Source organism: Balaenoptera physalus, assembly GCF_965194825.1.
Source record: "Balaenoptera physalus genome assembly, chromosome: 19".
NCBI lineage: Eukaryota > Metazoa > Chordata > Mammalia > Artiodactyla > Balaenopteridae > Balaenoptera > Balaenoptera physalus.
The window spans coordinates 49,465,252-49,493,136 of record NC_138900.1 but is presented as its reverse complement, the minus strand read 5'-3'; the positions used below and the strand labels follow the sequence as shown (position 1 = coordinate 49,493,136).

Sequence of the window (27,885 nt, the reverse complement as noted above, 5' to 3'; positions counted from 1 at the left end):
CGACGGCCCGGTCTGTATGCCGCCGCCCGCCCCTCGACGGGCGGCACCGCGCGAGGCCTCGGGCGGCCTCCCACTACTGCCGCCCGGCGCGGCCGGACTGGCCCGGCGCCCTGTGCCCAGAATACGCCTCCCGTCGGCCCGCGCCGAGCCAGCCGCCCAGCCGCCCGCCTGCGCTCCAGAGTGGGCCCCAGGGACGCCGCGAAGGACCGCCTGGGAAAGAGGACTACGCCCTCCACAATGCACCGCGGCAGAAGCCGCTCACTTCCGGAGCGGGGGCGCGCTTGTTCCGGCCTCTATGCAGGGCACCGCGACAGCCCACGTAGAGCGGACTCTTCCCCTACACGGCTCACCCTCGGCGGACTAGAGAGGCGTATTCGGTCGGAACGCTGTCGCTTGGACCGCCTTTCGCAAGGACCTGGAATCCTGATGGGGGGGTCGGGCGGCGCGCGTCTCTCCAGTGCGCAAGCGCCCTGGACATGTGCCCACGGAAACTACAAATCCCGCAATGCCTTGCGCTAAACTTGGCGGCTGCGGCCTGGAGCGCCGCCTAAGGGAAAGGTCGGGTTGCAAGCGGACCAGGTTTCGGACGAGGCCGTGCTGTTCGCCGGAAGCGATCCCCCAACCGTGAGCTGCTGAGTGCACGGCATTCCTGCGGGGGAGGGGAGGAAGGACCTAAGCCTCAGTGTCCCAAAGGACCTCAGGGAGCCCTTTTGTCTGCATTGGAGACTCTCCCCCGACTCAGACGCCGCTTGCCTTGACTGTCTTATTGACCTAAACATAATCATCACTAGGCGCCTACTGTGCGCCGAGCATAGTGCAGGAAGTTGGGAACCGTGCAGGAACCATACCGACGCGGCCTGACTATAGAGGGATGAGGGTCAGACTTTTGGATAATAGATGTGAATGAATGCACACTAATGGATGTCTAATCACAGAAATAAACGCTCCAAAAACAAAAATCAACAAGGGAGAGGGAAAAGTGGGAGGCGGAGGCCCAGGAAGAAAAAATCCACGAAAAGCTTGGTTAGGGAGGAGTCGCTGGTTTTTGCCACGGGAACCAGCCTGTAAGAACCTGAGGCAGGAAGGAGCTAGGCTCTGCCCTTAAGGATCCTCAAGGGTAGCCAGAATAGCAGAAGCTCCGAAAGATACCAAACTGGGCCAAGTTAAAAGATTTGTGATTTTATTCTGCAGGTGACTGGGAACTGTTGGAGGGGTGTTAAACGAGAGGTTGGACAGGATTTGTATTGTAACAAGTTACCTCCCCACTCCCTCGACTTCCTTGGGGAAAGTGTTCTAAAGGGCAAGAGAAGCTGTGGAAAACCAGAGAGGAGGCCAGGCACTCGTCCAGGAGAATTACCTGTAAGCTAGCCCTCCTTTGCCGAGTTCCCCGTTTCTCCCACTTCTTGCCGTTCTTCACCCTTTCTCCTGACTCTCCCTCCTCACTTTTTTCTCTTCTGATTACAGACCACGGGTATGAATTCAAAGCCTAGTTTATATATTATTTCTAATTATTTGATATAAAAACAAAATAGATCGGGCCTTTTAAAAGTTTGCAAAAGCACTCCAAGTTAACTGTCACTTTTTTAGTTATTCCTTTTTATTTTTGGCTGCACTGGGTCGTTGTTGCCGCACACGGGCTTTTCTCTAGCTGCGGCAAGCAGGGGCTACTCTTTGTTGCGGTCCGTGGGCTTCTCATTGCGGTGGCTTCACTTGTTGCAGAGCGCGGGCTCTAGGTGCGCAGGCTTCAATAGTTGTGGCGTGCAGGCTCTAGAGCGCAGGCTCAGTAGTTGTGATGCACAGGTTTAGTTGCTCCGCAGCATGTGGGATCTTCCCAGACCAGGGCTCGAACCCGTGTCCCCTGCGTTGGCAGGCGGATTCCTAACCACTGCACCACCAGGGAAGTCCAAGTTTGTTATTCTTTATTGTAAAACAGACCCACACTTAAAATGTTCTAGAAACATACAGGACAATGGGGAAAAAAAGAACTATTTTTCTGGTCCCAACACCCAAACATTACCATTGCATTTCTGTTTACAACCAATGTGACCCTTGGTTATTTGTGTGGATTTCGCAGAACCATTCCTCCTGGCCAATGCAAACTGAGGTCCACAGCTTGAACCCCTTCAAATTCAGAAATGCGTTCTTTAGTATGTGTAGCCCATGGTGAAAGATGTGCATTCATTTGGGTGAATCATTTATACAAGTGTAAAAACATGAATACACACTGTTATATGTTTAAATGTTTATAAAATGTGTGCAGTAGAGATAAAATTCAGCAAAGGTCATTGCATCTGTTATTATGTATTTTCATTGTCATACAGTTACTCATACGGTTCTACTCCTACCAGTCTCAAGACCTACCTTACTCAAAAAATGTTGGTGAGAAGTCAAACTGATGTCATTTCTTTATGTACAGAACATTGAAAATTATGCTCTATAAAACTACTTTCCAGACTTGAGGACACGGGGAGGGGGAAGGGTAAGCTGGGACAAAGTGAGAGAGTGGCATGGACATATATACACTACCAAATGTAAAACAGTGGGAAGCAGCCGCATAGCACAGGGAGATCAGCTCTGTGCTTGTGTCCACCTAGAGGGGTGGGATAGGGAGGGTGGGAGGGAGACACAAGAGGGAGGGGATATGGGGATATATGTACATGTATAGCTGATTCACTTTGTTATACAGCAGAAACTAACACACCATTGTACAGCAATTATACTCCAATAAAGATGTTTAAAAAAAAAAAAAAGGGACTTCCCTGGTGGCGCAGTGGTTAAGAATCCAGCTGCCAATGCAGGGGACATGGGTTCGAGCCCTGGTCCGGGAAGATCCCACATGCCACGGAGCAACTAAGCCCATCCACCACAACTACTGAGCCTGTGTGCCACAACTACTGAAGCCTGCGTGCCTAGAGCCTGTGCTCCGCAACAAGAGAAGCCACCACAATGAGAACCCCGCGCACCACAACAAAGAGTAGCCCCTGCTAGCTGCAACTAGAGAAAGCCCGCGCGCAGCAATGAAAACCCAACGCAGCCAATTAGTTAATTATTAATTTAAAAAAAAACACTCACACTCTACCTTCCAGTACATAAAATCACCTTTAATCTACACTTAGTCTTCTACACTCAAAAAAATGTCTGGAATGCAACGCCTGGCTTTCTCCCCACCCCCACTGCCCTGCCCACCTTCTGTCTTGTCACCTCTGGAGAAAGGCAAGAACCTTTGTCACATGTCTCCCGGATTCCAATCTTGCCTTCCCTACAATCTGTTCTTTACATGGCTGCCAAAGAAAATATAATTATGTAATACCTCTGCTTAAATCCCTCTGGTGGCCTATTGCATTTAGAATATTCTCCAAACTCCTTTCCAGAACCTGCGATACCTCACATGGTCTGGCCCCATGAACCCAGTTTTTTTGATTGTTCGTTTTCAGTTTTGCTTTCTTGTGTTTTTTGGCCACATCACGCGGCTTGTGGGATTTTAGTTCTTGGACCAGGGATTGAATCCAGGCCCTTGGCAGTGAGAGCGCAGAGTCCTGACCACTGGACCACCAGGGAATTCCCCCAGTGTTTTATTATTTAAAATAATATTTATAAAATATTATTTTATTATTATTATTATTTTGGCTGCATTGGGTCTTCGTTGCTGCGCGCGGGCTTTCTCTAGTTGAGGCTAGCGGGGGCTACTCTTCGTTGCAGAGCACGGGCTTCTCACTGCAGTGGCTTCTCTTTGTTGTGGAGCACGGGCCCTAGGCGCGCAGACTTCAGTAGTTGTTGCTTGCGGACTCTAGGCTCGCTGGCTTCAGTAGTTTTGGCACTGAGGTTCCGTAGTTGTGGCTTGCGGGCTCTAGAGCACAGGCTCAGTAGTTGTGGTACACTGGCTTAGTTTCTCCGCAGCATGTGGGATCTTCCCGGACCAGGGCGCGAATGTCCTCTGAATTGGCAGGTGGATTCTTAACCACTACACCAGCAGGGCAGTCCCTGTGTTTTGTTTTGTTTTTTTGACAAATAGTAAATATAACGTTTAGTCAATCATGTAAACACAGTAAAGACGATCTATGCAAACACAAATAATGCTGTGAAAAGTAAGCTCATTCTCAAATTGTTTTGAGAAGTTTTTTATGTTTTTTCCATATTATCCAGTCCAAAGCTTTACAAATAATGAATAAATATTGCACTTAGGTGGTTGATAGTGATCGTGGAAATGTGCCTGCAAAGGGCTAGCAATTCAAGTCAGATAACACAAAGGTCAGATCTAAATGACGAGGAATATGATTTTCCTCTGCAGTTCTCTAATTTTGAGAAGCAAGAATCTTATTTTTTCTTTGCTCTATTTTTTAACATAAGCACAAATATGCCCATGCCACTGCCAGTATCTGAAACTTTACACACAATTTAGGAGCATGAAGGAGAACTCCACAGGCAACTCAGAGCTCAAGTTCTATTTCAGCTCCCATTAAAATTTAAGAAAGGGGACAGGGGGCTGTCAGTTGGTGAAAATATGGTAATGGAGTCTCCAGCATTAACAGAACTTTTGAGAGCTGGAATTAATCTCAAAATTGCTGATGTTTGGAGATTTTAACATCTCTGCTGGATCACAAACAGCCCACTAGCCTCTGAGCCTGCAAACTGATCTCTTGTGATAGATACAGGTCCTATAGACACATTGGTCTTTGCAAATGCAAATCTGATCAGGTCACATATAGAATACAGTTATTTTTTTCCTGGCCCAAATGTGTCTCTCCTCATCTTCGGAGAGGGAGATGAGAATGAGAGACATTCTCACAAATAGTCACTGCTATTTATTCATGACCTGGCTTATTACTTGTCAGATCCTGAGTTAAACATTATCTAATTGACTCATTACACACACACACACACACACACACACACACACACACACACACTCTTATTAGGTGGTTATCACCCTCATCTTACAGGTGAGGAAACCGAGGCTTCGACTGGCTGCACATATTTGCCCAGGCTCAAGGTAAGGATGCCCGCAACACCCGTTTGTTACCACCACTGTACACCCCGGGCGAAGCCTGCGGCAGGACTAGAACTGCAATTCCCGTGGGGCTGTGCGGCAGCCTCGCGAGAGTTGACCTAAATTCAGCAGCATCGCGAGAGTTGGCTTAAATGTGGCGGCGGGAAGCCGGCGATCGTAGCTACCGAAGCGGCTGGGAGGGCTGGCTGCTGAGGCGATGGCGGACAGCTACAGCCGGGACAGCGAGCCTACGACGCGCACGCTGCTACGGCGCGTGCTGGATACAGCGGATCCGCGCACCCCGCGGCGACCCCGGAGTGCTCGGACTGAGTATGTGAGGGTGCCCCAACACAAGAGCAACCAGAGGGAGTGGGCGATGGGGTCCAGAGCTGACCCTGTTTGGAGACGGAAACTGAGTCTCGGAGAAGAGCAGAGTCCAGGGCTCTGAGAACAGGCTCCTTTCTCCTCGCTGGGCTCGGGTCAGCTGTTTGTGCGTCCACCCCTGAGACTCCAGGCCGCTCGGAACCTCAGAGCTCAATTATGCAGGCGTCCTTGGGGGTCCGCTTCTGGAAGCGAAGGATAGGTGCCCAGAATCTGGACCTCTGCTATGTTCTCTAGGCCAGTTTTTTCCAGAGTATGTCCAGGCATCTGCCCTGAACTGTCTCCCAAGCGGTTCCCAGCTGAAAGATGGGAAAGGAGTTGCAGAGCATAGCCTGGGTAGCAGTCAGGAGGCAGGAACTGGAAAGATGCTTTGCTACGGAGCAGCGAATTTGGCCTGAGGTGGTGGGAGTGTCAGTGGGTGAGGGCTGTGGTGAGCTCATGGTGCAGAGAGGGTGGAAGATGGCATCTGCTGACTTCCTGGGGCAGTGCAGTTCCTTTATAGACAATGGGAAGCCATTCGTTATAGGTTTTAGACCTATGAGTGATGAGGTGGGAGTTGTGCCAGAGGAACATTTATGTGGTTCTAGAATCTGAGAGGGGATTGGATTGGAGAGAGTAGGGCTGGAGTGACCCATGTGGAGGTTGCTGTCAGACCCTGACTAGTACTTAAAAGGTTTAAAGATGTTGAAATATCCTTGGATTGTTTTAGTGTCTAGAATGGATACTTTTCCAGTTGTTTCTTTTATCTGTGTGGTTAACCCCTACTTCTGCCATAGTCACTTCTGTGAAGCCTTCCTCAGCCCTTCTCTCTGGCTGGGTCATCATATTCCTTCTCTCTTCCCATACCCCTTGGGCTCCCTTTCATCCACAACCCTGTTGACATAGAACTGGGAATAGGGCTGTGGGAGGGCAAGTGGTTTCTGGTCCCTGTCCCTAAGGGTAAAGGACTTCAGCCAAGATCCCTGACGAAGACCCGTCTCTAGTTCACCCTCCCTACATAATTCTCACAGTTGCTGCTCTTTACACAGTGTCCAAAGAGCCCTGCTTCAAACACCTTCCTCTAGGAGGCTGAGGAGCCAAACAAAGATGACTGCCAGGCGTTGTTCTCATAGAGCCAGGGTAAGTGCCCTACCCACTGATCACTACAGGGCTCTGGTTGCCTTCAGGGGGCTCTTGAGTTATAGCTCTGCTCTGGAGCCCACCTTGAGGGACTGTCAAGGCAAAGGAACAAACTGATTGCTTGATGCTTTTACCCAAAGTCTATTGACAGATTGGCCCATGTTCAAGCCAGTGGACACCTGGAGGAACAGACACCCCGGACTCTGCTGAAGAACATCTTACTAACTGGTGAGTGAGGACTGGCCTGCAGTGAGAATCAGGCACCAGCCCTGTGGTATCTCTCATTTCGGGCAGCCTGCCCTGCCAGCTCCACTCTCTCCTTGCTATTTCTACAGCCCCGGAATCTTCCATCCTAATGCCAGAGTCAGTGGTGAAGCCAGTGCCGGCACCGCAGGTGGTCCAGGCTTCCAGACGGGAAAGCGGTCGGGGCAGGTGCAGTAAATTCCCCCCTTGGGCTAGGCTGCTGGGCATTACTAGTCAGGGAGCCTCTTGGGGCTCTAAGAGCCGGAGTTGGGTGTCCTGGCTTGTCTGAGAAAAGCTCCATCCTTGTAGCCTGGAGCTGCAGCTTCCTGAACTTGAGCCCCCCACAACCCTGGCTCCAGGTCTGCTGGCTCTTGGCAGAAGGAAGCAGAGACTGAGGTTGTCAGTGTTTCAGCAAGGAGTGGACTTGGGACTGCCTCCCTCCCAAGGTGAGGTCCTGGACAACACCTGTGGCCACCCTCTCTGTCCTCTGGAGAGACTGAGGAGGCCTGAGAGAAGCCTGGGTAACTTATTATGGTTTCTTTTTACATCCTCTTGCAGAGCCTCATGGGAATGCTGATGCCTCTTCCCTCACCAGGTGCTGTTGCCTGTTCCGGGAGTTGGTGGAGGAGAGGCTTGGGGAAGGGGGTGCTGACTAGAATGCAATCTGGCTATAACTGCTCCATGCTCACAGCATGGTGGCTGGGTTCTAAGAGATGAGAGCACCGGGGCAGCTGGGGGACTCCTGGGGTGGGGGAGGGGGGTTGGACTTCAGGTACCTGATTTTCCTTTGTGCCTTGTCCCTCCCGTCAGCTCCCTCAACTTGACCTTCGCCACACCTCTGCAGCCACAATCAGTGAAGAGGCCTGGTTTGGCCCGCAGACCTCCTACACGCCGAGCTGTAGATGTGGGTACATTTTTGCAGGATCTGCGAGATACTTCCCTGGCCTTGGCTCCTCCTGGTAAGGTTGAGATTTCCGTCTTCTGGCCTGTGGGGAAAGCTTTCCCCCCATGATTGATGGGAGGTGCTGCTGAGACCAAGGTTGCTCCTCTCTCCTTTGAGTCAAGAACAGTGAGCAAGCCTGGCCAGTAGGTCTACGAGGACTTTCTGCTTTCTTTCTGCAAATTGCCTCTTGTCTTGCTGGGGCCCAGTCTTGGTCCCTCAGTATCTTCCAGGACCCCATATCCTTGAAGAGCTACAGGACTGAGGGTAGGAAAGGGGTGTGATATGGTGGCTGGAGCTTATTGGGAGGTTGAAAGGGGCTAGGATCAGGATCAGCTGTTCAGTCAGAGCTGACCTGGGAGCCTGATTCCAAAAGACAAGTCAAGTTCACCAGGATAAGAGAAGGGTTTCAGGCAGAGGGACCTGAATGAGAAGTGGAGGCATGGGTGAGCCGATTGGGTGGGGCAACCTATGGAGCCTGGGAATGCCAGGCTAAGGAGCAGGAAGGTAAGCAAGGAGAGCTGTGGAAGGGAGATTAGGTTTAGAGTAGACTTAGTCTTCTCTCTCTGAGGGCCACTTGGGCAGGCTTGTGGGTCCACTACCCAGGCCCTGGTGACTGGGTAGCAGAGCAGCAGGTGGGCTTGCAAAACACTGAGTGCCAACTGGACCTTTATCTCCAGATGAGAGCCTCAAAACCCCTGTTGCTACTCTGCCAACAGACACAGTGTTGGAGGACACCCAGCCCTTCTCCCAGCCCTTGGTTGGCCGTTCCCCCAGTGTGCACCACTCCCTGCCTTGCCCCTCTCACTCTGGGGCTAAAGATGTTGAGAGGGCTGCCAGTCGCAGGCCATGGAGCAGTGGGCTTGGGCTGCAGAACAACGGTGAGTATGTGGGGCATGCAACCTGGAGCCAAGCCTAGCTTAAGCAAGAATTGGCATTGGTGTTTTTTCCTCCTCAGGCCCATATGTGTACCCCCTTACCCCCGAGTCCCTTTGGAGGGCTGTTGATCCCTCCATCCAAGAGCAGAGTCAGTGTTGGGCCAGGAGATTCCAAACCAGTACCCTGGTGCTGCCTCTGGCCCTCTTCCCTCCTTGATGGGCTAGGCTGGGTTTTACTACTCCATCTTTACCTTTCTCAGAGCTACAGCGCTGGCCTACTGCTTTTCTAGCCTGTATTCTCTGCCCTTGATTCAGGTGCTGGGAAACCAGCCCAGCTTCTGGCAGGAAAGGTGGAGGAGGTTGGTGCCCTTGCTATGGGCTTTCCGAACATCAGCAGTAATATCTCTGGAGAAGATGGAATAGAGCCCTTACAGAATGGAGTAGGTGAGGAGGCAGAGGAAAGAATGGAAGAAAGCTTGAGGGAAGTGGAGAAGGCAGCAGAAGCACAAGGATCCGCCAGAGCAGAAGAGCCTGAAGGACACATAGAAGTGCCCGAAGCAGAGGGATCCTGGGGGGCTGTCGAGGCCAAGGAGCCAGAAGGATCTTCAGGGGATGAAGACACCTCTGGTAGAACAGGTAAGGGGCCCAGTGCAGGGATCAGGGGGTGGGTGGGTGACAGCGGTGTCCCTGGCCTTGGAGGAGGGGCTTACCTGTCTTGCTTTTCTGGGCACAGGTGGTCTTGGGCCAGGGAAACTCTGAAGGGCCCCTTGCTTGGCTGGAGCTAGATGGAGCCCTCGAGGAACAGGATAAGGAGGCTGTGGGCCTTCAGGGTTGAGTGAGATGGTCAGGCCTGTGCCCTCTGTAACCCTGCCCTTCCTCTGCAGCAAGTCCAGAGTTGGCCTCCAGCACCCCAGAGTTCCTTCGGGCCAGGCGACTTCAGTTTCTTGAGACAGCTCCACCACCTAGCACTGCAGTGTAAGATCCCACGACCCTGTTCCACATGGGCCTCTTGGAAGGGGGCAGGTACTGAGGTTGGCATTGGGTACCACAGAGTTATCACTCTTATCACTCTTCCTTTAGGTGTGTAAGATGATTACCCAGGAGAGCACCCTCAGGTGGGCTGGATGGGGCCCACTCAGAGCACATCTGTCACCCTGGTGCCTGCTTGCAGGGGCTTAGAGGAGCCTGGGCAGGGGGAAGTGCCTAGGTTAGTATGCAGTCAGAGAAGGCTTCCTGGAGGAGAATTAGCAGAATGGGACAGGCAGCAGTGGGCTGAGTAGGGGGAATGTCCATGCCAAAGCCTGAAGATCATGGGCCTGAGCAAGTACTGGTTTGTATGATGAGGCTAGACTGGGACATTGTGCCCAGATTGTGGAGGGTTGGGGCCCCAGGGAAAGACCAGGCCTCTACATAGCCCCCTGTCCCCACTGCCCCCCAGAAATGGTTGGAGCTGTTGGTCCAGCCTGGCCAAGGAGCACAAGGGCCCCAGTCTTGGCAGGAGCCAGCAAGACTTATCTTTGATTAGCGGCCTCTTTAGGTAGCAGCAGTTCAGCTAACTCTGTTCACTCCTTGCCCCAGGTTACCTTCAGAGCCTCCGGAGCCTCTGTCGGCCAGGCTTCCTCCCAAGCCCCGAATCCCTGGCTCCAGACCCCGTCAAGATCCCTACAAGACTGGACTGAACCACTATGCGAAACTCTTTAGCTTCTATGCTAAGATGCCCATGGAGAAGAAGGCTGTGGAGATGGTGGAGAAGTGGTGAGTCCTTGACACTTGGGGTGGGGAGAGGAGCCCCTCAGATCATGAACAGTCTGTTTTACCCCTACTTTCTTGGCAGCCTGGACAAGTATTTCCAGCATCTTTGTGACGACCTGGAGGTATTTGCTGCTCATGCTGGCCGCAAGACTGTGAGGCCAGAGGACCTGGAGCTGCTGATGCGAAGGTAAGTGGGTGGAAGCAGGGAGGTGCTGGGTGTGGGAGTGCTGGCGCTGATTCTCTCATTCTCTATCTTCCTCTGCTGCAGGCAGGGCCTGGTCACTGACCAAGTCTCCCTGCATGTGCTCGTGGAGCGGCACCTGCCCCTGGAGTACCGACAGCAGCTCATCCCTTGTGCATTCAGTGGCAACACTGTCTTCCCTGCCCAGTAGTGGCCAGGCCTCAACACCTGCCCTGTCCCTACCTGGGGCCCCTTGGCCCCACATACACTTCTAGGTTTCCTCCCTGCCCCCCAGCATCAATAAAATGTCACAAACAGAATATGCTGTGTTTTGGTGCATGTTCTGGGACCAGCCAAGCAGGGACGAACCACCCTTCCCTTGACTCCCCAGCATAACCTAGAGAATAGCATGGGTTCAGACAAACAATTTTATAACAACAGTCAGAGGTTAGCAGCATGGGAGCACTCAAGCTGCCCACAGTGGCCTCAGCTTGCAGGTTCCTGCTCTCGGGGCCCCATACGCCTAACATCACTCATCTGAAGCTGTTCCAGTGCAGTCTGGAGCCTTATCACAATGCCCTCTTCCTTTTCCTCGCCCTCTTCTGGCAGTTCTGTCATGGGGAGCTGGAAGGCCTGGCTCAAATAGCTGTTGAGGGTCTGCTTGTCCAGGCTGGGATCAATGTTCATCAAGGCCTCACGTACCTTGGGTAGGGTCACCTCATCGTGGCTGCCCCCACAAAGAGAGAGAGAGATAGACCTTGACCGTCCTCTTGACCGTATACCCCAGACCCCAAGATGCCCTCTCCCAGGCTTGAGCAGTATGTAGTGCCCAGCAGCAAGCTCGGTGCATAGGGAGACCCGGGGCTTGAGGTGCTACTCTGTGGCCCAGCCTGTAGGACTTGCCTATGACTAAGTGAGCCTGAGGTCCCCAGGGTCACTCACAGTTCCAGGTCCAGCTCCTGCTTTAACTCCTGTAAGTATTCATCCTTTTCATCCATGTACTGTTCCCACAGCTTTTGCACAAAGGGCACGCTCTGGCCCTCCTCGTCCTGGGAAGGGGCCACAAGGCAGGGTGAGGGTACACGGGTTAGGGTCCAGCAGAGGCTAGGGCAGGACTGGGCAAGTTCCTGGGCCCCAACCCACCTCCATAAATAATACGCAGTAGTTGAGCAAGTCTGCATTGCTGCTGCTGGGATGCCAGCCCCCTGCCTCCATCAACTCCTGAATTCTCTCGTCCTTCTTGAAGGGGAAGGTACTCTTGAGGGCAGTGCTGTAGGGAGACACGAGGGCTGACAGGCCTGGCTGAGGCCTGCCTACCCATCTCCCCGCAGCCCTCTGCCAGCCCCACTAGTGCTCAAAAGGGCAGCATGCACTGAGTCTCTGGCCTTTTCCCACCAGGCTCCCCTTCCCCCTGCACAGCTAGGAGCTTGGCCAGAGGTCATGCGGGGCTGAAATTTGGGGTGGCCAACTGGTCTCTCACCTTAACTGCTCCATGGTTAGTAGCCCCTCGTTCTGGCTGTCAGCATTGGTCATCTCCTTCAGCAGCTGTGCTATTGTCTCCTTCTGCTTGATGTACACACTCTCTTTCCTCTAGGGGGGAAGCATTGACCATCTTGCTGTTTCCTAGAGGGGTGGGGACAGAGCTGGCCTATGCCGGGGACAAAGGGTGGAGGGCCAGGCCCAAGCTTACCTTTCCCATCAAGACTGCATAGAACTGACTCATGACCTCATTGGAGTGGAAGAGCTTGGTATATTCAAAAATGGTGTAAGCCCAGGCCATGGCATCACCAGGCCCAAAGCGACGCTCCAGGAAATTGAAGAAGAAATCTGGGAACTTCTCTTTCTGCAGGGTAGGGGGAAGACTGCTTGGTCAGACTGCCCCACAGTCGGTTGGCCCTTCTCCCTGTTCCCTAGCACCTTGAGGGACACCCCCCCACCCCCCCATGCACCAGAGGACTCAGGCACCACACCAGGCCAAAATGGCTAGAGAGATCTGACCTGCTCCTCAGTGATACGTTCCTTCCAGGCATCCTTGAGGAGGTTTACCACATCCTTCTTGGTTGGCTTCTTGTTCTCCACAACGCCATCAAATCGAAGGAAAGGGGGGATGGATTCCCCATAACCCTGTATGGAACCATGTCAGCTTATCTCTGGGCCCCTCTGTAGCCCCACCAGCAAGCAGGGCAGAGCCCCAGATAGTTCCCCCAGAACCTCAAGTCTTCTCAGCAGCAACGCCTGGCCATTCTGACTCTGGCCCCAAGCCTCCTGAGCCCAGGGACTCCCCTACCAGACCAGGGAAGAAGTCTTTCTCCCGGAGCAGCCCCTCGCCAATCTCCTCCAGGAGCACATCCACCAGCTGGTCGCTGTTCTTGCCCTCGGCCAGCATTTGCCAGCGATCTCGTCCTCCAGCCACCACATCTGCGGATGGGGAGAGGGAACTGGAGTCCAGACCACGCACTTGAGCAGTCCCTAGGGCTCCCATGGCCAGCATTACCTTCACACTTGGACCAGTCTGGCCGTGGTGTGGAGGTGCGCTGGATCTCCTGCAGCTCAGAGTAGAACTGGTCCCGCTCCTTCAGCGTGCTCATGTGCAACTGCAGCAGCATCTCGTGCTCCTTGCGGACCTCTTCATAGTCGTCTCTCAGGCTGTCCAGCTGTGGGCAGGGTGATTGGTCCTTGCTACTCACCTGCATGGCCCTTCCCTACCCTGCCTGCCCACCAGCACCTGCTCCTGCAGATCCTTGAGGGTCTTCTCCTGCATTTCAAAGTCCCTTCTGGGCACCACGTCTCCAAAGTTGGCCTTCATGGTGTTGAGTTCCATCTGCGTGCGGGTCAGGTCTTGCCGGGCCATCTTCAGAGCCATTGTTAACTTCACGGGGTCCTCCCCCCAGACACCTGCCAGGGGGCCCGCCAGCTCATGTCACCCTGCCTCTGGGGCCTGTAGCCCAGGGCAGGGTTGAGTGTCCCTTGGGGCATGTCCCAGGTCTTCCTGCTCTCCCAGCTTGGGGACCCCTGAGTCTTTCCACAGTGCTACCAGCATAGGGCTTTGAGCTTAAATAGAGAAGCCCAGGATGTGGAGTATCAGGCCTGTCCTGCCCTTAGGGAGTCTAGGCTGCCTCAGCTGCCAGTGATTGTTTCCTTCTTAAACAACAAGTCTATGATTCTCAGGCCAGCTCAGAAGATCCACAGACCCAGGTGGCAGCAGGAACATCTCCCATGGTGAATGAGCAGATAATAGGAGAGTTGAATGAATGGGAGTGGTGAGAGCCAGACTCCTCTCCAGCGCCTCTTCAGGGGAGAGAAACCCACCTCGGGCTTACCTGGGGATTGGGCTAGTGACATGTCTTCCCGCTGGTACCGTAGCTCATTCAGGTCTGCAATAAGGATCTTACGGGCATCTCGCTCGCTGAGGTAGCGCAGATACTCCTCAGCCAAGTTCTTCCTCAGTTTGGTCACCTGTTGGGAAGAGAACAAGAAAGGTAGAAGGAGGAGGAGACTGGTCATTCCTGAGAATCCAGCAAAGTGCCGAAGCTTCCTCCTGTGGAGAAAATCTGGCAGCCAAGGTGCGGGACTCTGCTGGCATTTGGGGCCATACCAAGCCAGTGCTGAGCTGAGGAGGAGGGCAGCATGTGGAGAGAGGGGTATGGGGGGGAGGTGGTGGCTCTGTATGTCATTTCAGGCAGAAGGGTGGACAGAGCTAGGGGGTCACCCCAGGGCTGAAGGCCTCAAGGTCACCCCTGGGGTCGGGGTGGGAGGGATTCAGGGAGTTGGTCACCATATTACTCCCTTTCACCTCACTCTGCAATGAGATCTTCTCCTCATTCTTCTTATCAATGAGTTTTAGCAAATTCATCTTCTCTTTCTTCAGCATGGAGATTTCATATCTCTCCTTAGCCCTCATGGCCAGGATCCTCTCGTTGCAGTCCTCGTTCACAGTGACAAGCTTCGCCTTCAGGGGCTCCAGAGCCCGAATCTTCTCCCTCTGGTGGGCTAAGCAGGGACAGGTAGGAGAGTCCCTTTGGGGCCATGGAGGACAAACAACCAGGAGACACTGATCCTGAGGTCACAGTGAGTGGCTATGTCCCTTGCAAACTCGAGGAGTCTATACATGCCTGTTCAAAGCATAGCTCCTGCTTAAGTCCTTCCTGCACTTGCTTTTAAACCAGGGGCAGAGTTCCAATGAGGACCAGGGTCTCACCTATGCCCTTTCCCCATACGGCCCTTAGTCCTGCAGCTGCACCATGCCCAGCACCTCCTGAGCCTGGTGAGGGAAGCCCCCTCACTTCCCAGGGGTACACCCTCCCTTCTGGGCTTCACTGTCAATAGAAAAGATGCTCTATTTCCCACAGATACTGCCCCACCATGCTTCCCAAGAATGGGAGGTAGTCAGTTGCCCTGGGGTGCCCTATCACATGACAGTGATAAAAAGGCTAAGGGGGGCTTGGTGACCTCAAAGCCCAGTTTGTAGCTGCCCCAGCCCTGCTGCAGAACCCAGAAGGTCAGAGTAGGATCCTCTCTGCCTCTTCCAGGCTGGGCCCAGGCAGGGAGGCTGCAGTCTTACCCAGCATCACCTCATATGCATTCTTGATGGAGGATAGCAATGGCTTGTATGTTTTGAAGTCCTCTATGAAAAATTCAAATATCTCTCTGTAAGGCTGGCAAGAAAAGGGAAACTGTCACCTCCTGGCCTATAGCTGCCACCCTCAGTGGGACCTAAGTTTTTCTTTGCTTGGCTTAGAAGTGTTCTAGCATGAAGCTGCCAGGCGACTCACATTCAAATAAATGCCACAGGCACCACCGGGGTCTCTCACAGTCAGGGACCTGAGGGGCAGCTCCATCCCTCTCAGCTGCTCTCTGGAGACCTCTCCTGGTGCTGTCTCTGAGACCTGGCAGACGACCTGGGTCAGGACCTCCCCCTCTCTACCTGAGCCCCCTCTCTGGCTCTCCAGGCAGCCAGCCTCCTCCATGCACTGTGCTTCAGCTGGCCTCTTACCAGTACCCCTCCCCATCTTACAGCCCTGTGGGGGCAGGAGAAGGTCTAAGGCTCTAGCCTCAAAGTAGAGGTGTGGTTTCCTGTCCCACTCAGACACACAGGAAGCTTTTGGAGGCAACATTGTGTACTGGAATGAGCACAGGCTCCCGAACCAGCCCTGAGTTTGAATCCTAGCTCCACTACTACATAGCCGGATGCCTTCTCTGAGCTTCTGCTTCTTTGTTGGTGAGGTTCCTTTAGCTTATGAGACCATATCTAAGGCCCCACCCAGAGCCTGGCACACAGACAGTGCTCAGCAAATGCTTCTGTCAGTGACTAAGTCAGAAGTGAGGGATTCCCCGTCATCATTTCTGTTTGAGCAGGGATTTGGTGATTCCTTCCCTAATATGCATCAGAATCTAGGTTACATCTAGATTTCTCTCTGTATCTGGCTAAGTTCCTCAAACTTGGGGCTGTTGTTACTGGGCTGGTAGACATTGTATGACCCCTGCTTGCCCAACTGCCAGGATTTAGACTCCATGCACTGATACCCAATGACCCAAGGTGGGTGCTGGGGATCACAGAAGGGACTGGAGACAGCATTCAGGCCACCTGACTCAGGTAAAGAAACCCAACCCTCAGGAGAGTTTTGGTTCCATGCTGGTAGACTTGCCTGCTCACTGGCTTTGTCAGAGAACACGTTTCTCTTACCAGGAAGGGGAACCCAAAAGAGCTGGGAAAGGCTGGTCTTGCCTGAATGAAGTGCCTAGTCCTGGTGAGTAAGGTTTCTTCCCGGCCCTGCCCCTGCCCTCCCCCCAGTTATTCTGTGGCTCTGACCTGCAGCCTTAGCTCCTGGGCAGAATCTGTACCCAGGTCCAGCAGGAGGAGCTCCTTGCGTAGGTAGTTCTCTAGTTGCTCTAGGTACCTTGGCTTGGTAGTGCCCAGGGGCTGCTGCTGCCAGCTACTGCAGGGAGTGGTGGACTGAGATGTGATGGACACCCCACCAGGTCCTTGTGCCCTGGGTCTGGGGCAGCAACACCCCTGCACTGTTTCTGGGCCCAGTCCGTCCACCATCAGGCTAACCCTGGCTTACCCTACTCGCTTCCGGTAGTCATCTGAACAGGGCTTTCGATTATGCAGAATGGTCTGGTCACTGATGTATGTGGGCCTTGGGGACAGATGGCCACCAATGGAGAACGGACAGGACTGTAAGAAGGGACAGGTGGGGTTACCATGACAATACTGCTCCCCTTCCTGATGTTCCTCTCCAGGCTCCTCCTCCACTCCTGGGTTCCCCCCCACAACAACATCTCTTAATATGGTTCATAATTAAGACTGTGGTCCTTAGAGAGGGATTAGATTAAACGCTAGATCCCCCTTATTGGTTATGTGACCACAGTCTGAGCCTCAGTCTCTGCATCTGTAAAATGGGAATGGTTGTGTTCCCCATTGCATTGTATTGATGTGAGAATGCAACAAGAAAGAATAGAGGGTGGTTTACACAGACTCAGGCACCTTCTAGGAGTTCTTCTTCTCTTCTGTAGGTTTGTCAGTGAGTATTGAATACCTGTGCTATGAAAACAGATATGAGTACTTACTGGGACCATCTCTTGCCCCCACAGCACAGTCCAGCTAAAGAGAGACAGGGGAGGGCAGGCCCAGCCTCAAGCCTGGACTCTCAGGCAGGACTGCAGAGATGCAGCAGGGTGACCTGTGGACCCCAGGAGAAGACTAGGCTCTACCCCCTGGGGGAGGGGGAGGGGAGAGATGGTAGGGCCCTGAAGCAGTGGGATCTCATTTTGAACCTTGAGCAGGGGTAGGGGGTAGTAGTATTTATGAGCTTGTTTTTTAAACTTTTTATGAAATACTCAGAACATGAGAGAAAAAAATGACTCTCTTACCCAGTGAAGCCTACTTCGAGGGTTCATCCATTCAGTCATTCATTTGTTCATCAAACATTTCTGGGTCCATAGCACATGCCAGCCCCTGCTGGGTTCTGGGACATGAAGGAAGCTGGGGGTATGATGGAAGTGGGACGACAAGTGAACTGATAAGCAGGTAGTAACCGAAGCCAATGCAGGTCACAGGAGTGTGGGGGCCCTGACTGGAGGGTGCCAGGGGAGGCTGGTCCTCTTAGAGGAGAAAGTGATGATGTCAGTGATTTCAGTAAAGCTTGAGTGACTTCATGGGAGGAGCTGAGGTCACTCTGGAAGACAGTGATGTGTCAGGGGAGGTGGGGGGGGTGCACAAAGACTGCCTGGGTAGCACCAATACCTCAGGGAAACAGCAGGAGTTTATAAGGGCTATGAACAGGGGCCAATGCCCAAGGAGGGCAGGCTGGCTGAGGCTGAGGTCTGGGCTGGCCAGTGCAGAGGGGACAGAGATGAAGCGGCAGCTTCATGCCTAAGGGCAGTCCTCAAAGCCTTACTTGTGACTATGAAAATATCAGAAAACTCCTAAGTGTCTAAAAACAGAAGATTCTTATACAGGCATGAAATGTTTACAAAGAGGCTTAACATGCACTATATCTCTAAGGGTTAAGTAAAGCCTGAAATTAGAGAATAAGCACAACCAGGTAAGATGAAAACCCGGAAAAGATGGAGGAAATAATCCAAAAGGCTATCAGTAATTATTCTCCAATGATAGGCCCATGGGTGCTTATGTGTCTGTAATCGTGTATTTTTCAAAATTTTCTACAATGCACATAAGTTACTTTGAAATCTAAAAGAACACTGAATTATTGAATTCAGTATTAAAGCCTCCTCTGTGGAAGGCCCTGAGCCCAGCTTCCAGGTTCTTCTGAGATGGAGAGAGACTAGGCCTACCACCCATGTCCCACACATCCAGATTCTAGGAGTCCTTCCAGGCTAATGGTAACTGGCTCCTGACCCTCTTAATGTGGAAAATGCCACTGTCTCCTTGGGCTCTTCTTTGCATTCTATTAGTTCTACCTATTTTTTCTCAATCTTGCAATCATTCATCCTTTCCCTAAATATTTTGGAAAGTACATAGTAAGCCTTGTTGCTAGGTCCCAGGGAGGACTCCAGCCTCTTGCAAGGGTCTAGGTTGACCTATCTCTGTACTTCCAGAACTGATGGCATCATACTTCACACTCTTCATAGTCTTTTTTTTTTTTTTCCTAATTGAAGTATAGTTGATTTACAATGTTGTGTTAACACTCTTCATAGTCTTAAGTAGCACTCAGCAAATATTGTGGAATAAATATTTAAGGGAGCACAATAATTTAGCTGGATGCAAGGCATAATAAAAACGAAAACGCTACTTATTGGATGTATATGTTCACACATGCTTTCCCTGGGTCAAGAATGCTCCAGCTTGACTATTCAACCTTAGCATCTCAGGGGTTCTCCCTGATACTCTTCCCAATCCCAACGCCCACACTTTCCCATCATCACACCCCCATCTTCTCTCAGAAACACAGACTTTGTCTGTCTTGTTTACCACTGTATCCACAGTGCCTGGCACACAGTCGGAATCAACAAATATTTGTTGAATAGATAAAAACATAGGGGAGGAAAGAGAGATGATGAAACAGAATTGTAAAGAGTTTAAAGCCCTCCTATCAAAATAAGCTACATCAAGCAGAGAAAGGTAAAAGACAAATACTAAGAGTAATACAGTTGATAATGACAAGTCAGTAGATTTATACATACATTAAATGGAAATAAAGGACAATCTTTTAATATATACAAAAAACTAATCATAGGCCACAGATAAGGTGTTAACACATTTTTAAATGAGAAACTGTATACCTTGCATTTCCTGATATAATACAATGAAATAAGAAATGATAATATAAACATACCTCTAAAACACTTAACCATTTACAGAAATTTAAAAATAAATTAATATTTTTCCCAACCCATTTATTACTTAAAGTAAAAATACAACATGTTATAGAAATTACATGTTCAAAATGTTTGGGATATGATCAGAAAAGCACTCACAAGTATTTAATTGCTTAAAATCCTTTCACTATCTAAAAAAAAATGGTTGGGGCTTCCCTGGTGGCGCAGTGGTTAAGAATCCGCCTGCCAATGCAGGGGACACGGGTTCGAGCCCTGGTCCAGGAAGATCCCAATGCCGCGGAGCAACTAAGCCCGTGCACCACAACTACTGAGCCTGCACTCCAGATTCCACAAGCCACAACTACTGAAGCCCGCACACCTAGAGCCCGTGCTCCGCAACAAGAGAAGCCACCGCAATGAGAAGCCTGTGCACTGCAACAAGGAGTAGCCCCCACTCGCCACAACTAGAGAAAGCCCGCGCGCAGCAATGAAGACCCAACGCAGCCAATAAATAAATAAATAAATAAATAAATCGTTCTGATGAACCTAGGGGCAGGACAGGAATAAAGACGCAGACATAGAGAATGGACTTGAGGACATGGGGAGGGGGGAAGGGTAAGCTGGGACGAAGTGAGAGAGTAGTATTAACGTATGTACACTACCAAATATAAAATAGCTAGCTAGTGGGAAGCAGCTGCATGGCACAGGGAAATCAGCTCAGTGCTTTGTGACCACCTAGAGGGGTCGGATAGGGAAGGTGGGAGGGATGTGCAAGAGGGAGGGGATATGGGGATATTTGTATACATATAGCTGATTCACTTTGTTATACAGCAGAAACTAACACAACATTGTAAAGCAATTACACTACAATAAACATGAAAAAAATAAAATAAAATCCTTTCACTATTAGGAAAGAAAGCCTTAAGCCTGTGGTTGCCTGAAAAGGAAAAAAATATCATAATAAAAATTTTAAACATAGGAAATAAAAGTAGAAATAGATAAACTGGAAACATGAGAAGCCAAACTTAAAAATCAAGACAGAAAAAGTTTTTTTGAAAGACTATTAAAATTGATGTGATTTTTATAAAAGGACAAAGTAACCCTGGAAGACCCCTGGGAAGTTGTCAAAGAAGCACCTAACCCTGGTCAGTTAATGGTAAGTTTTTCACATTTTCAAGAGGCCAGGCCAACAGGCACATGAAAAGATGCTCAATATCGTTAATTATTAGAGAAATGCAAATCAAAACTACAATGAGGTATCACCTCACACCAGTCAGAATGGCCATGATTAAAAAGTCTACAGGGCTTCCCTGGTGGCGCGGTGGTTGGGAGTCTGCCTGCTAATGCAGGGGACACGGGTTCGCGCCCTGGTCTGGGAGGATCCCACATGCTGTGGAGCAACTAGGCCCGTGAGCCACAGCTACTGAGCCTGCGCGTCTGGAGCCTGTGCTCCTCAACAAGAGAGGCCGTGATAGTGAGAGGCCCGCGCACCGCGATGAAGAGTGGCCCCCGCTTGCCGCAACTACAGAAAGCCCTAGCACAGAAACGAAGACCCAACATAGCAATCAATCAATCAATCAACAATCAATAAATCTTAAAAAAAAAAAAAAAGTCTACAAATAATAAATGCTGGAGAGGGTGTGGAGAAAAAGGAACCCTCCTACACTGTTGGTGGGAATGTAAATTGGTGCAGCCACTGTGGAGAACAGTATGGAGGTTTTTTTAAAAAACTAAAAATAGATTTACCATATGATCCTGCTCCTGGGCATATTTCCAGAGAAAATTGTAATTCGAAAAGATACATGCACCCCAATGTTCATAGCAGCATTATTTACAACAGCCAAGACGTGGAAGCAACCTGAGTGTTGATCAACAGATGAATGGCTGAAGAAGATGTAGTATGTATATACAATGGAATACTACTCAGCCATAAAAAAGAATGCAATAATGCCGTTTGCAGCAACACGGATGGACCTAGAGATTATCATATTAATGAAGTAAGTCAGACAAAGACAAATATCATATAATATCACTTATATGTGGAATTTAAAAAAATGATACAAATGAACTTATTTACAAAACATAAATAGACTCACAGGCACAGAAAACAAACTTATGGTTACCAAAGGGGATAGAGGGGTGGGGGTGGGGGAGATAAATTAGGAGTTTGGGATTAACATATACACACTACTATATATAAAACTGCTAAACAACAAGGACCTACTGTACAGCACAGGGAACTATATTCAATATCTTGTAATAACCTATAATGGAAAAGAACCTGAAAAAGAATATATATATTATATATGTAAAGCTGAATTACTTTTCTGTACACTTAAAACTAAGACAACATTGTAAATTAACCAGACTTCAGTTAAAAACAAACAAACAAACAAAAAACAAGAACAAAAACAAAGGGAGACTAGCCTTGAAAATTTCCTGAGCAGACAAAACCAGTTTAGTCATAGAAATAAAGCTTAATTTAGCTTATTTTGGGAGACATAAAAAATAAAAAAGGCCCATCTTCCTGCTCTGTCTGCCATTTCTGTAAAGAGAAAAAGTCACCCTATTTTGATTGCTGGGCATATGCTGCTTTCTTGTCCCGGTTGTTAACAGCTGGTAAGGCCTCCGCAAGCGGGTGGTTGGAAGGCGGCGTTCCCGGGAGCTCCGTGCTCTCTGCTTCCCCCTGCAGGTGAAAACGGGAAGGGCGGCCCCGGGGGTCGGGGGCGGCAGGAGACAACAGCGTCCTCTGGTGGTTGAGAACGGTGTCACTGCCGCCGCGCAGAAGAAAGGGAGTGAAAGAGCCTGGCCCCAGGTCCGCTGAGTAGGTGGCAGCTGAGGGGGATGGGGAGCAGGCGCCCCAAGTAATCGGATCTTTCGGGACTGTGGCTGCGCTTGGTCTCCGCTTGGAGTCCACACTACCCCTTTCCCTCCCTGATGTCAGGGTCCCCATGTTTGAAGTCCCCAGCCTCACAAAGTGTACAGCTCATGTGTCCCCAGATCCTCCAGACAAGACACACTCCCACAAAGAAAACCACCACAGCCCACAGTTCTCCACTGTGAGCTGGAGTTATAAATTTGCTCAGATGTGTTTTTTCACCTGTAAGATTTGGACAATGGCTGTTTGCTTGTTAAATAGTAATAACAATCTTATGATCATATCAACAAAAGCCCCCAAATCTTAATAACACAGTATTTTTTTTTAATTTGAGGGAAGAATATTCTTTTTTTTTTGCCATGCCACGTGGCATGCAGGAATGTAGGATCTTAGCTCCCAGACCAGGATGGAACCTGTGCCCCCTGTAGTGGAAGTGTGGAGTCCTAACCACTGGACCGTCAGGGAATTCCCCAGCATTCATTTTCATATAAAAATTTTAAAGAACATGAATGGAGGGAGAACCTGTAAAGAGGCTGGTAAAGAGTCTCTATTTCCAGTGCAGAGCAACAGCGCAATGGAGAAACATCCTTTACTACTGTCTTCACATACATACAGCAATTATGGTGCACATATGCCAGCCACTCAAGTACCACATCAGGCACTGTGGCCGTAAAGACAAAAAGATATAGTCATAGCTCTGAAGGACCTTGACAGATCTGGTGGGACCATCCCAGCACCCAGCACAATGCCTGGCTCATGGCAGGCTGGATGAAGAAATGAGGTCCACTCCAGAATGCTGAGTTGCAGGGTAAGGTTATCTGTGGGCAGGAGCTGAGTCCCTCTCTGCTCGGGGAGGTCTGGGAAGGCTTTTCCGGTGAGGTGCAGCAAGTGTGCACGCTCCCACCCCAGAGCCTGCTGGGCCTGGCCTCTGAGCCACACTCCCCTAACTGGGGAGAAGCCGCTTGGTGGGGCATGTTTCAGGTGGGTGGTGCTTTTGGGTTGCAGAGAGGGAGGCAGAAAGGATCTGGGGATCAAAATTTAGGGTTCCAACAGGACACGGCCACTAACCAGCAGCGTCTTCCGTTTCTGAGAAAGCTTGCGTTTCTGGGTATTCTTGGCTTCTGTGAGGAAGGAATCATCTACGATCACTCCTAAAGGTCGCAAGTGTGCTCTGCACAGAGAAGGAGAAGGAAGTGGTGGGTGACAGAGCCTTGAGTGGGGAGTACACTTCCACTCTTCCCAGAGCCACAAGACATGGCTTCCTTTCCCCTCAGAGTCAGGCTCTGGGTCTTCCAAGTGCTGCCTCCAGATTCCCAGAGGTGCTGCCAACAAGCTCCTGGCTTGGGGCCCAAACCATTTTCCCACATTCCCAGAAACCTTCTCCTCATCACTAGAGTCTCACCAACTCCTGCAGTGGCAGGACACCTTCACCATGAACCCAGAGAACCCTGCAGGCCTATACTTCCCTTCAGTGTTTAGCTGTGGCTGTGATGACAGTTCCATGAATGTGACAGCCACATTCTGGGGGTGTGATACCAAAAGCAGGTGCTATAGGACAAGAAGTACAGGGTCTGGGGTCCAAGAGCCAGGGTGGGAGTCTTGAGCCTCTACTTATTGGCTGATAGGGCCCAGAGGCTGACATCTGTGTTTCCAATAGGGAACCCCTTGGGCAAGTCATTTAACTTCCTTCAGCCCAGTTTCCTCACAAGGAGGTGGAGACAGTTCTTGCATTTTCTATCTCACAATGTTGTTGTGAAGTTTAAATAACAGTAAAAGAGATATGCACAAATAACCTGTAGGGACTTCCTTGGTGGCACAGTGGTTAAGAATCCGCCTTCCAATGCAGGGGACACGGGTTCGAGCCCTGGTCTGGGAAGATCCCACATGCCGCAGAGCTACTGAGTCCATGCACCACAACTACTGAGCCTGCGCTCTAGAGCCCACGAGCCACAACTACTGAAGCCCGCACACCTAGAGCCTGTGCTCTGAAACAAGAGAAGCCACTGCAATGAGAAGCCTGCACACCTCAATGAAGAGTAGCCCACGCTCGCCACAACTAGAAAAAGCCAGCACGCAGCAACGAAGACTCAATGCAGCCAAAAAATTAAAAATTAAAAAATTAATTAATTAAAAAAAATAACCTGTAAACTGCAAGGAGCTGCAGAGATATTAACTGTGACAGCAGGATGTGGGAAAAGTGGATCATAAGGATCCACTTTTAACTCCTAGGCCTCTTGGGGAGAGCCATCATTGCTCAAGCTAGGAAGGCATTAGGGGGTCTAGACGGAGGGCTGCCTGTGGGCAGTCAGACTTAGGTGGAACAAAAGGAAGAAGTGATCCCAGTAATCCATGGTGGCAGCGGGTGGGAGTGATTTATGCCGCCAGAAAGACTTGTGTCTTCATTCCCCTTGCTAGCTGGTGACCTTGGGTATGCTGTTTAACCTCTTGAACCTCAGTGTCTTTGTCCATAAAACTGAGACAAGGATTACCCAAACTCCAGGGAAGTTGAGAGCAGTGACGTGAACCCAGTTGGGAAACCCTGTCCTGCAGGGTTCTTCAGTCCTACTTCATGGAGCAGTGACACCCCAAACTCCAGTTCTCTATTGTCTCTAAACTGAACAAGTGTGAGCGAACCATGTAGAATACACAGCCGGTGTGGAAAAGGAAAGGCTTTTGCTCAGATGTTTATGGGTTTGAGACAGGATGCAGCAGATCAACCCATCTGCTCACTGGGTTAAATCATACCTTCCTGTCAAGACCAGTCAACTTTCTAAACTCTGTTCTTGCTCCTGCTGGAACTACCACATGGGGCAAGGTAAGCAAGAAAACTATGGGGAACTCTACAAATCCTGAGAAGTTGCCAGATGGAAAATCTCAGTAGGTAACATGTTAGGTTTTTTTTGTTTTTTGTTTGTTTTTTCAGAAAGAACTCAGTGAGAGACAAAGTGATAGGTAGGAGGTGAATTTATTTGGAGAGAAACACACTCCACAGACAGAGTGTGGGCCATCTCAAAGGCGAGAGCGGCCGGTAACATGTTAGTTTTGAATGCCAAGGGAGACAGTAGTCAAAAACAGATTCTCAAATGTTAATTTTAAAAACACCTGGGGCTTCCCTGGTGGCGCAGTGGTTAAGAATCCACCTGCCAATGCAGGGACACAGGTTCGAGCCCTGGCCCAGGAAGATCCCGCATGCCGTGGAGCAACTAAGCCTGTGTGCCACAACTACTGAGCCTGCGCTCTAGAGCCCGTGAGCCACAACTACTGAGCCCGCAGGCTGCAACTACTGAAGCCCACGAGCCACAACTACTGAGCCCACATGCTGCAACTACTGAAGCCCACGCGCCTAGAGCCTGTGCTCCGCAACAAGAGAAGCCACTGCAATGAGAAGCCTGTGCACCGCAACGAAGAGTAGCCCCCGCTCGCCGCAACTAGAGAAAGCCCGCGTGCAGCAATGAAGACCCAAAGCAGCCAAAAATAAATAAATAAAATAAATAAATTTAAAAACACCTGGTAGAGTCTATACACTTATCCAAAAAGCTTAGGATGCTTCTTTAGTATTATATTAAATATTTTACACCAATTCTCAGAGAGGAATGGGAAATAGATTATCTATATTTCTACTTCAAAGGTGGAGAAAACTCAGTTATTTAACTAATGGCAAGCAGTGGGTTTGACAGGGGTAAGTCCTGGTATTGAGTGAAGTCAAGCTACTGAGTTCCATCCACAAATCTACTGTGCCAGGGATGTGAGGCTGAAAGGAGAAAGCCAATGGGGAGGAGAAACCTGCCGCAGGAAAATGCACAATTCAAAGGTCCCTTTGTTTATTTTTTTGGCTACACTATGTGGCTTGCAGGATCTTAGTTCCCCGAGCAGGGATTGAACCCAGGCCCTCGGCAGTGAGAGTGCAGTGTCCTAACCACTGGACCACCAGGGAATTCCCTCAAAGTCCCTTTTAGAGGGTCCTGCTGACATTCGTGTAGTGCTAAGTTCTGGCTTATGCTTCATCATCCTGGCCCTGCTCTAAGGGCAGCTGGAGGAGGACACCTACACTATTCCTCTAAGGGAAGCAGTGAGCTTGGCCCAATATACTATACACTACTAAACACTGGTGAATGAAGAATACGGGCAGGAATGATGTTTTGTACTGTCACCAAATTCAGCATCAGCAATTACATTGTGCTTCCTTCTTAAAATACATGGGGATTCTCTTTCTGAGTCTGTTTTATATCCCTTTCAAACACGATTGCAGTTTCCTAAATCATTCGTGTGTTGGGTAACAACACTCTTTCTCAAGCCTGCTGTCTGGTTTTTGTGATTCATTTTGTGACTTTTCTCGGCTTTCTCTGTCAAGGCAGTATTTAATTTCTTGACTTTTCTAGGCTTTCTCTGTCAAGGCAGCTGACCATGGGGGATTAGAGTTTAGGTGAGATCAGGTTTTTTGCATTAGGAATGAGTAGAAGCAAGAAAATACATTCATTAAACACTTACTGAATGCCTATTATGTGCAAGAGCTGTCATGAGAGCTTCATATATGCTGCCTAAATTTTCCCAACAGTTTAACGTGGGCTGTGTCATTCCCATGTCTGAGATACGGAAACAGAGGCCCAGAACTTAAGGGCCCTCTCTTAGCTCTCAGAGCTAGAAAGGTATTTAGCCAAAATTTTTGTTTTAATATGTATACTTTGTGGCTTTCCTGGCTAACAGAGCTTGTTATCATATTTGCAGTGTCCAGATGCTGCACCCCTGAATACAGGCAGGAGCTACCTTGAGGCCATGGGATGTTCTTGGGCTGCTTAGAGATGCTTCTTTGTCATAAGCCAGTGGGTGAAGAGGTTGTTTATCCTTGTGGCTAAGATCTCAGGTTCGGGTCTCACATGGCTGGGTTCAAATACTAGCTCCATCACTTATAAACATGTGTAAGACACATGATCTCTTCAGGATTCTATTTCTTTATTTGTAAAATAGTGACATTACTACCTCATAGAGTTGTTGTGAGGGTTAAATATGGTGTATAGAGCACTCGGCACATAATACACGCTCAATACGAAAAAGCTGGCTATTACTAATGATAAAGTGCTCCTGCCCTTTTACTAGAATGTAACGACCTTCCTGGGCTGACAAGTCATCTGAGATTCTAACTGTTTCTGCACCACTGATCCTGTGGGGCTGGAGCCCCAAACCAATGGACAGAGACAGGAGGTGCAGAGGTCCGAATCAGGTACCATTTCTCTTTCTGGAAGTACTCAAGGCCTCCTCTCCGCCCTCAGCCCGGCCAGCGCCTACCTCGACGTGGTCGCGAAGCTGGGGCGCTGCGGCTTCGGGGAGTCCATGACCCTAGGGCAGCCGGGCAGCCAGCACTCGTGGCCTGGGAAGCTGTGGTAGTTTACAGCCCGTAGTCATGGCGACCAGGTCCCAGCAGCCCAGCGGAGGGGACGGGGTCAGGATTGTGCCACGCCTCCGAGCCCCGCACCCGCGGGCCGGGAGGAAGGCCAAGTAGCAAAGGTGGACTCGAACCGGGAATAGGGTCTCCTCAGAGTCAGTCACTATAGCGGATATGACCCTAGCGACCAGAACTGAGGCAGGGAGATAAACAGAGGCCATGGGGGAGGGAGGTGAACGGAGAGGCCCGAGCCGCGTTGCCAGCGGGAACTGTAGTTTTCGGTGTCCCAGTGTCTCAGCCGAGCAGGCTTATGGCTGAGAGGGTTTGTACTACATCTCCCAGAGATCCTTACGAGCCCAAGCTGG

General features: G+C 50.3%; 2 protein-coding genes and 1 long non-coding RNA gene across 8 annotated transcripts; 1 reads left to right on the top strand and 2 right to left on the bottom strand.

The window, feature by feature from the left end:
- Window positions 1-505: 505 nt before the first annotated feature.
- Window positions 506-10,801, top strand: CENPT (centromere protein T; the record flags this gene model as incomplete). 6 transcript variants are annotated; one of them, XM_082439655.1, is made up of 16 exons in its annotated part: window positions 515-624; window positions 1,192-1,359; window positions 4,941-4,990; window positions 5,120-5,317; window positions 6,397-6,487; window positions 6,628-6,715; window positions 6,823-6,919; window positions 7,040-7,176; window positions 7,289-7,325; window positions 7,541-7,689; window positions 8,390-8,551; window positions 8,864-9,184; window positions 9,433-9,523; window positions 10,127-10,303; window positions 10,383-10,487; window positions 10,569-10,801. In XM_082439655.1, the coding sequence occupies 13 exons, from the start codon at window positions 5,205-5,207 to the stop codon at window positions 10,690-10,692; spliced, it is 1,692 nt and encodes a 563-aa protein (XP_082295781.1). In that variant the 3' UTR covers window positions 10,693-10,801. The 6 variants fall into 6 exon arrangements, with proteins under 6 accessions (XP_082295780.1, XP_082295781.1, XP_082295782.1 ...); XM_082439656.1 differs by having other exon boundaries at window positions 5,117-5,317; XM_082439657.1 differs by lacking the exon at window positions 1,192-1,359 and having other exon boundaries at window positions 552-624.
- On the bottom strand, window positions 1,491-4,893 carry LOC309649585. The gene is made up of 2 exons (XR_014257214.1): window positions 2,018-4,893; window positions 1,491-1,885 (listed from the first exon to the last, which is right to left on the bottom strand). It is a non-coding gene; the product is annotated as an uncharacterized lncRNA (long non-coding RNA).
- A 94-nt stretch (window positions 10,802-10,895) lies between the features above and the next one.
- TSNAXIP1 (translin associated factor X interacting protein 1) lies at window positions 10,896-27,858 on the bottom strand. Its single transcript, XM_082439765.1, is given in 19 exon segments — window positions 10,896-11,208; window positions 11,424-11,530; window positions 11,625-11,751; window positions 11,962-12,071; window positions 12,172-12,324; window positions 12,480-12,605; window positions 12,769-12,899; window positions 12,976-13,135; window positions 13,207-13,376; window positions 13,802-13,937; window positions 14,275-14,471; window positions 15,043-15,136; window positions 16,291-16,417; window positions 16,547-16,659; window positions 21,828-21,893; window positions 21,896-21,928; window positions 21,931-21,948; window positions 23,209-23,311; window positions 27,424-27,858. Coding segments are annotated over 19 exon segments (2,259 nt in total). The 5' UTR covers window positions 27,471-27,858; the 3' UTR covers window positions 10,896-10,967.
- Window positions 27,859-27,885: the final 27 nt, after the last annotated feature.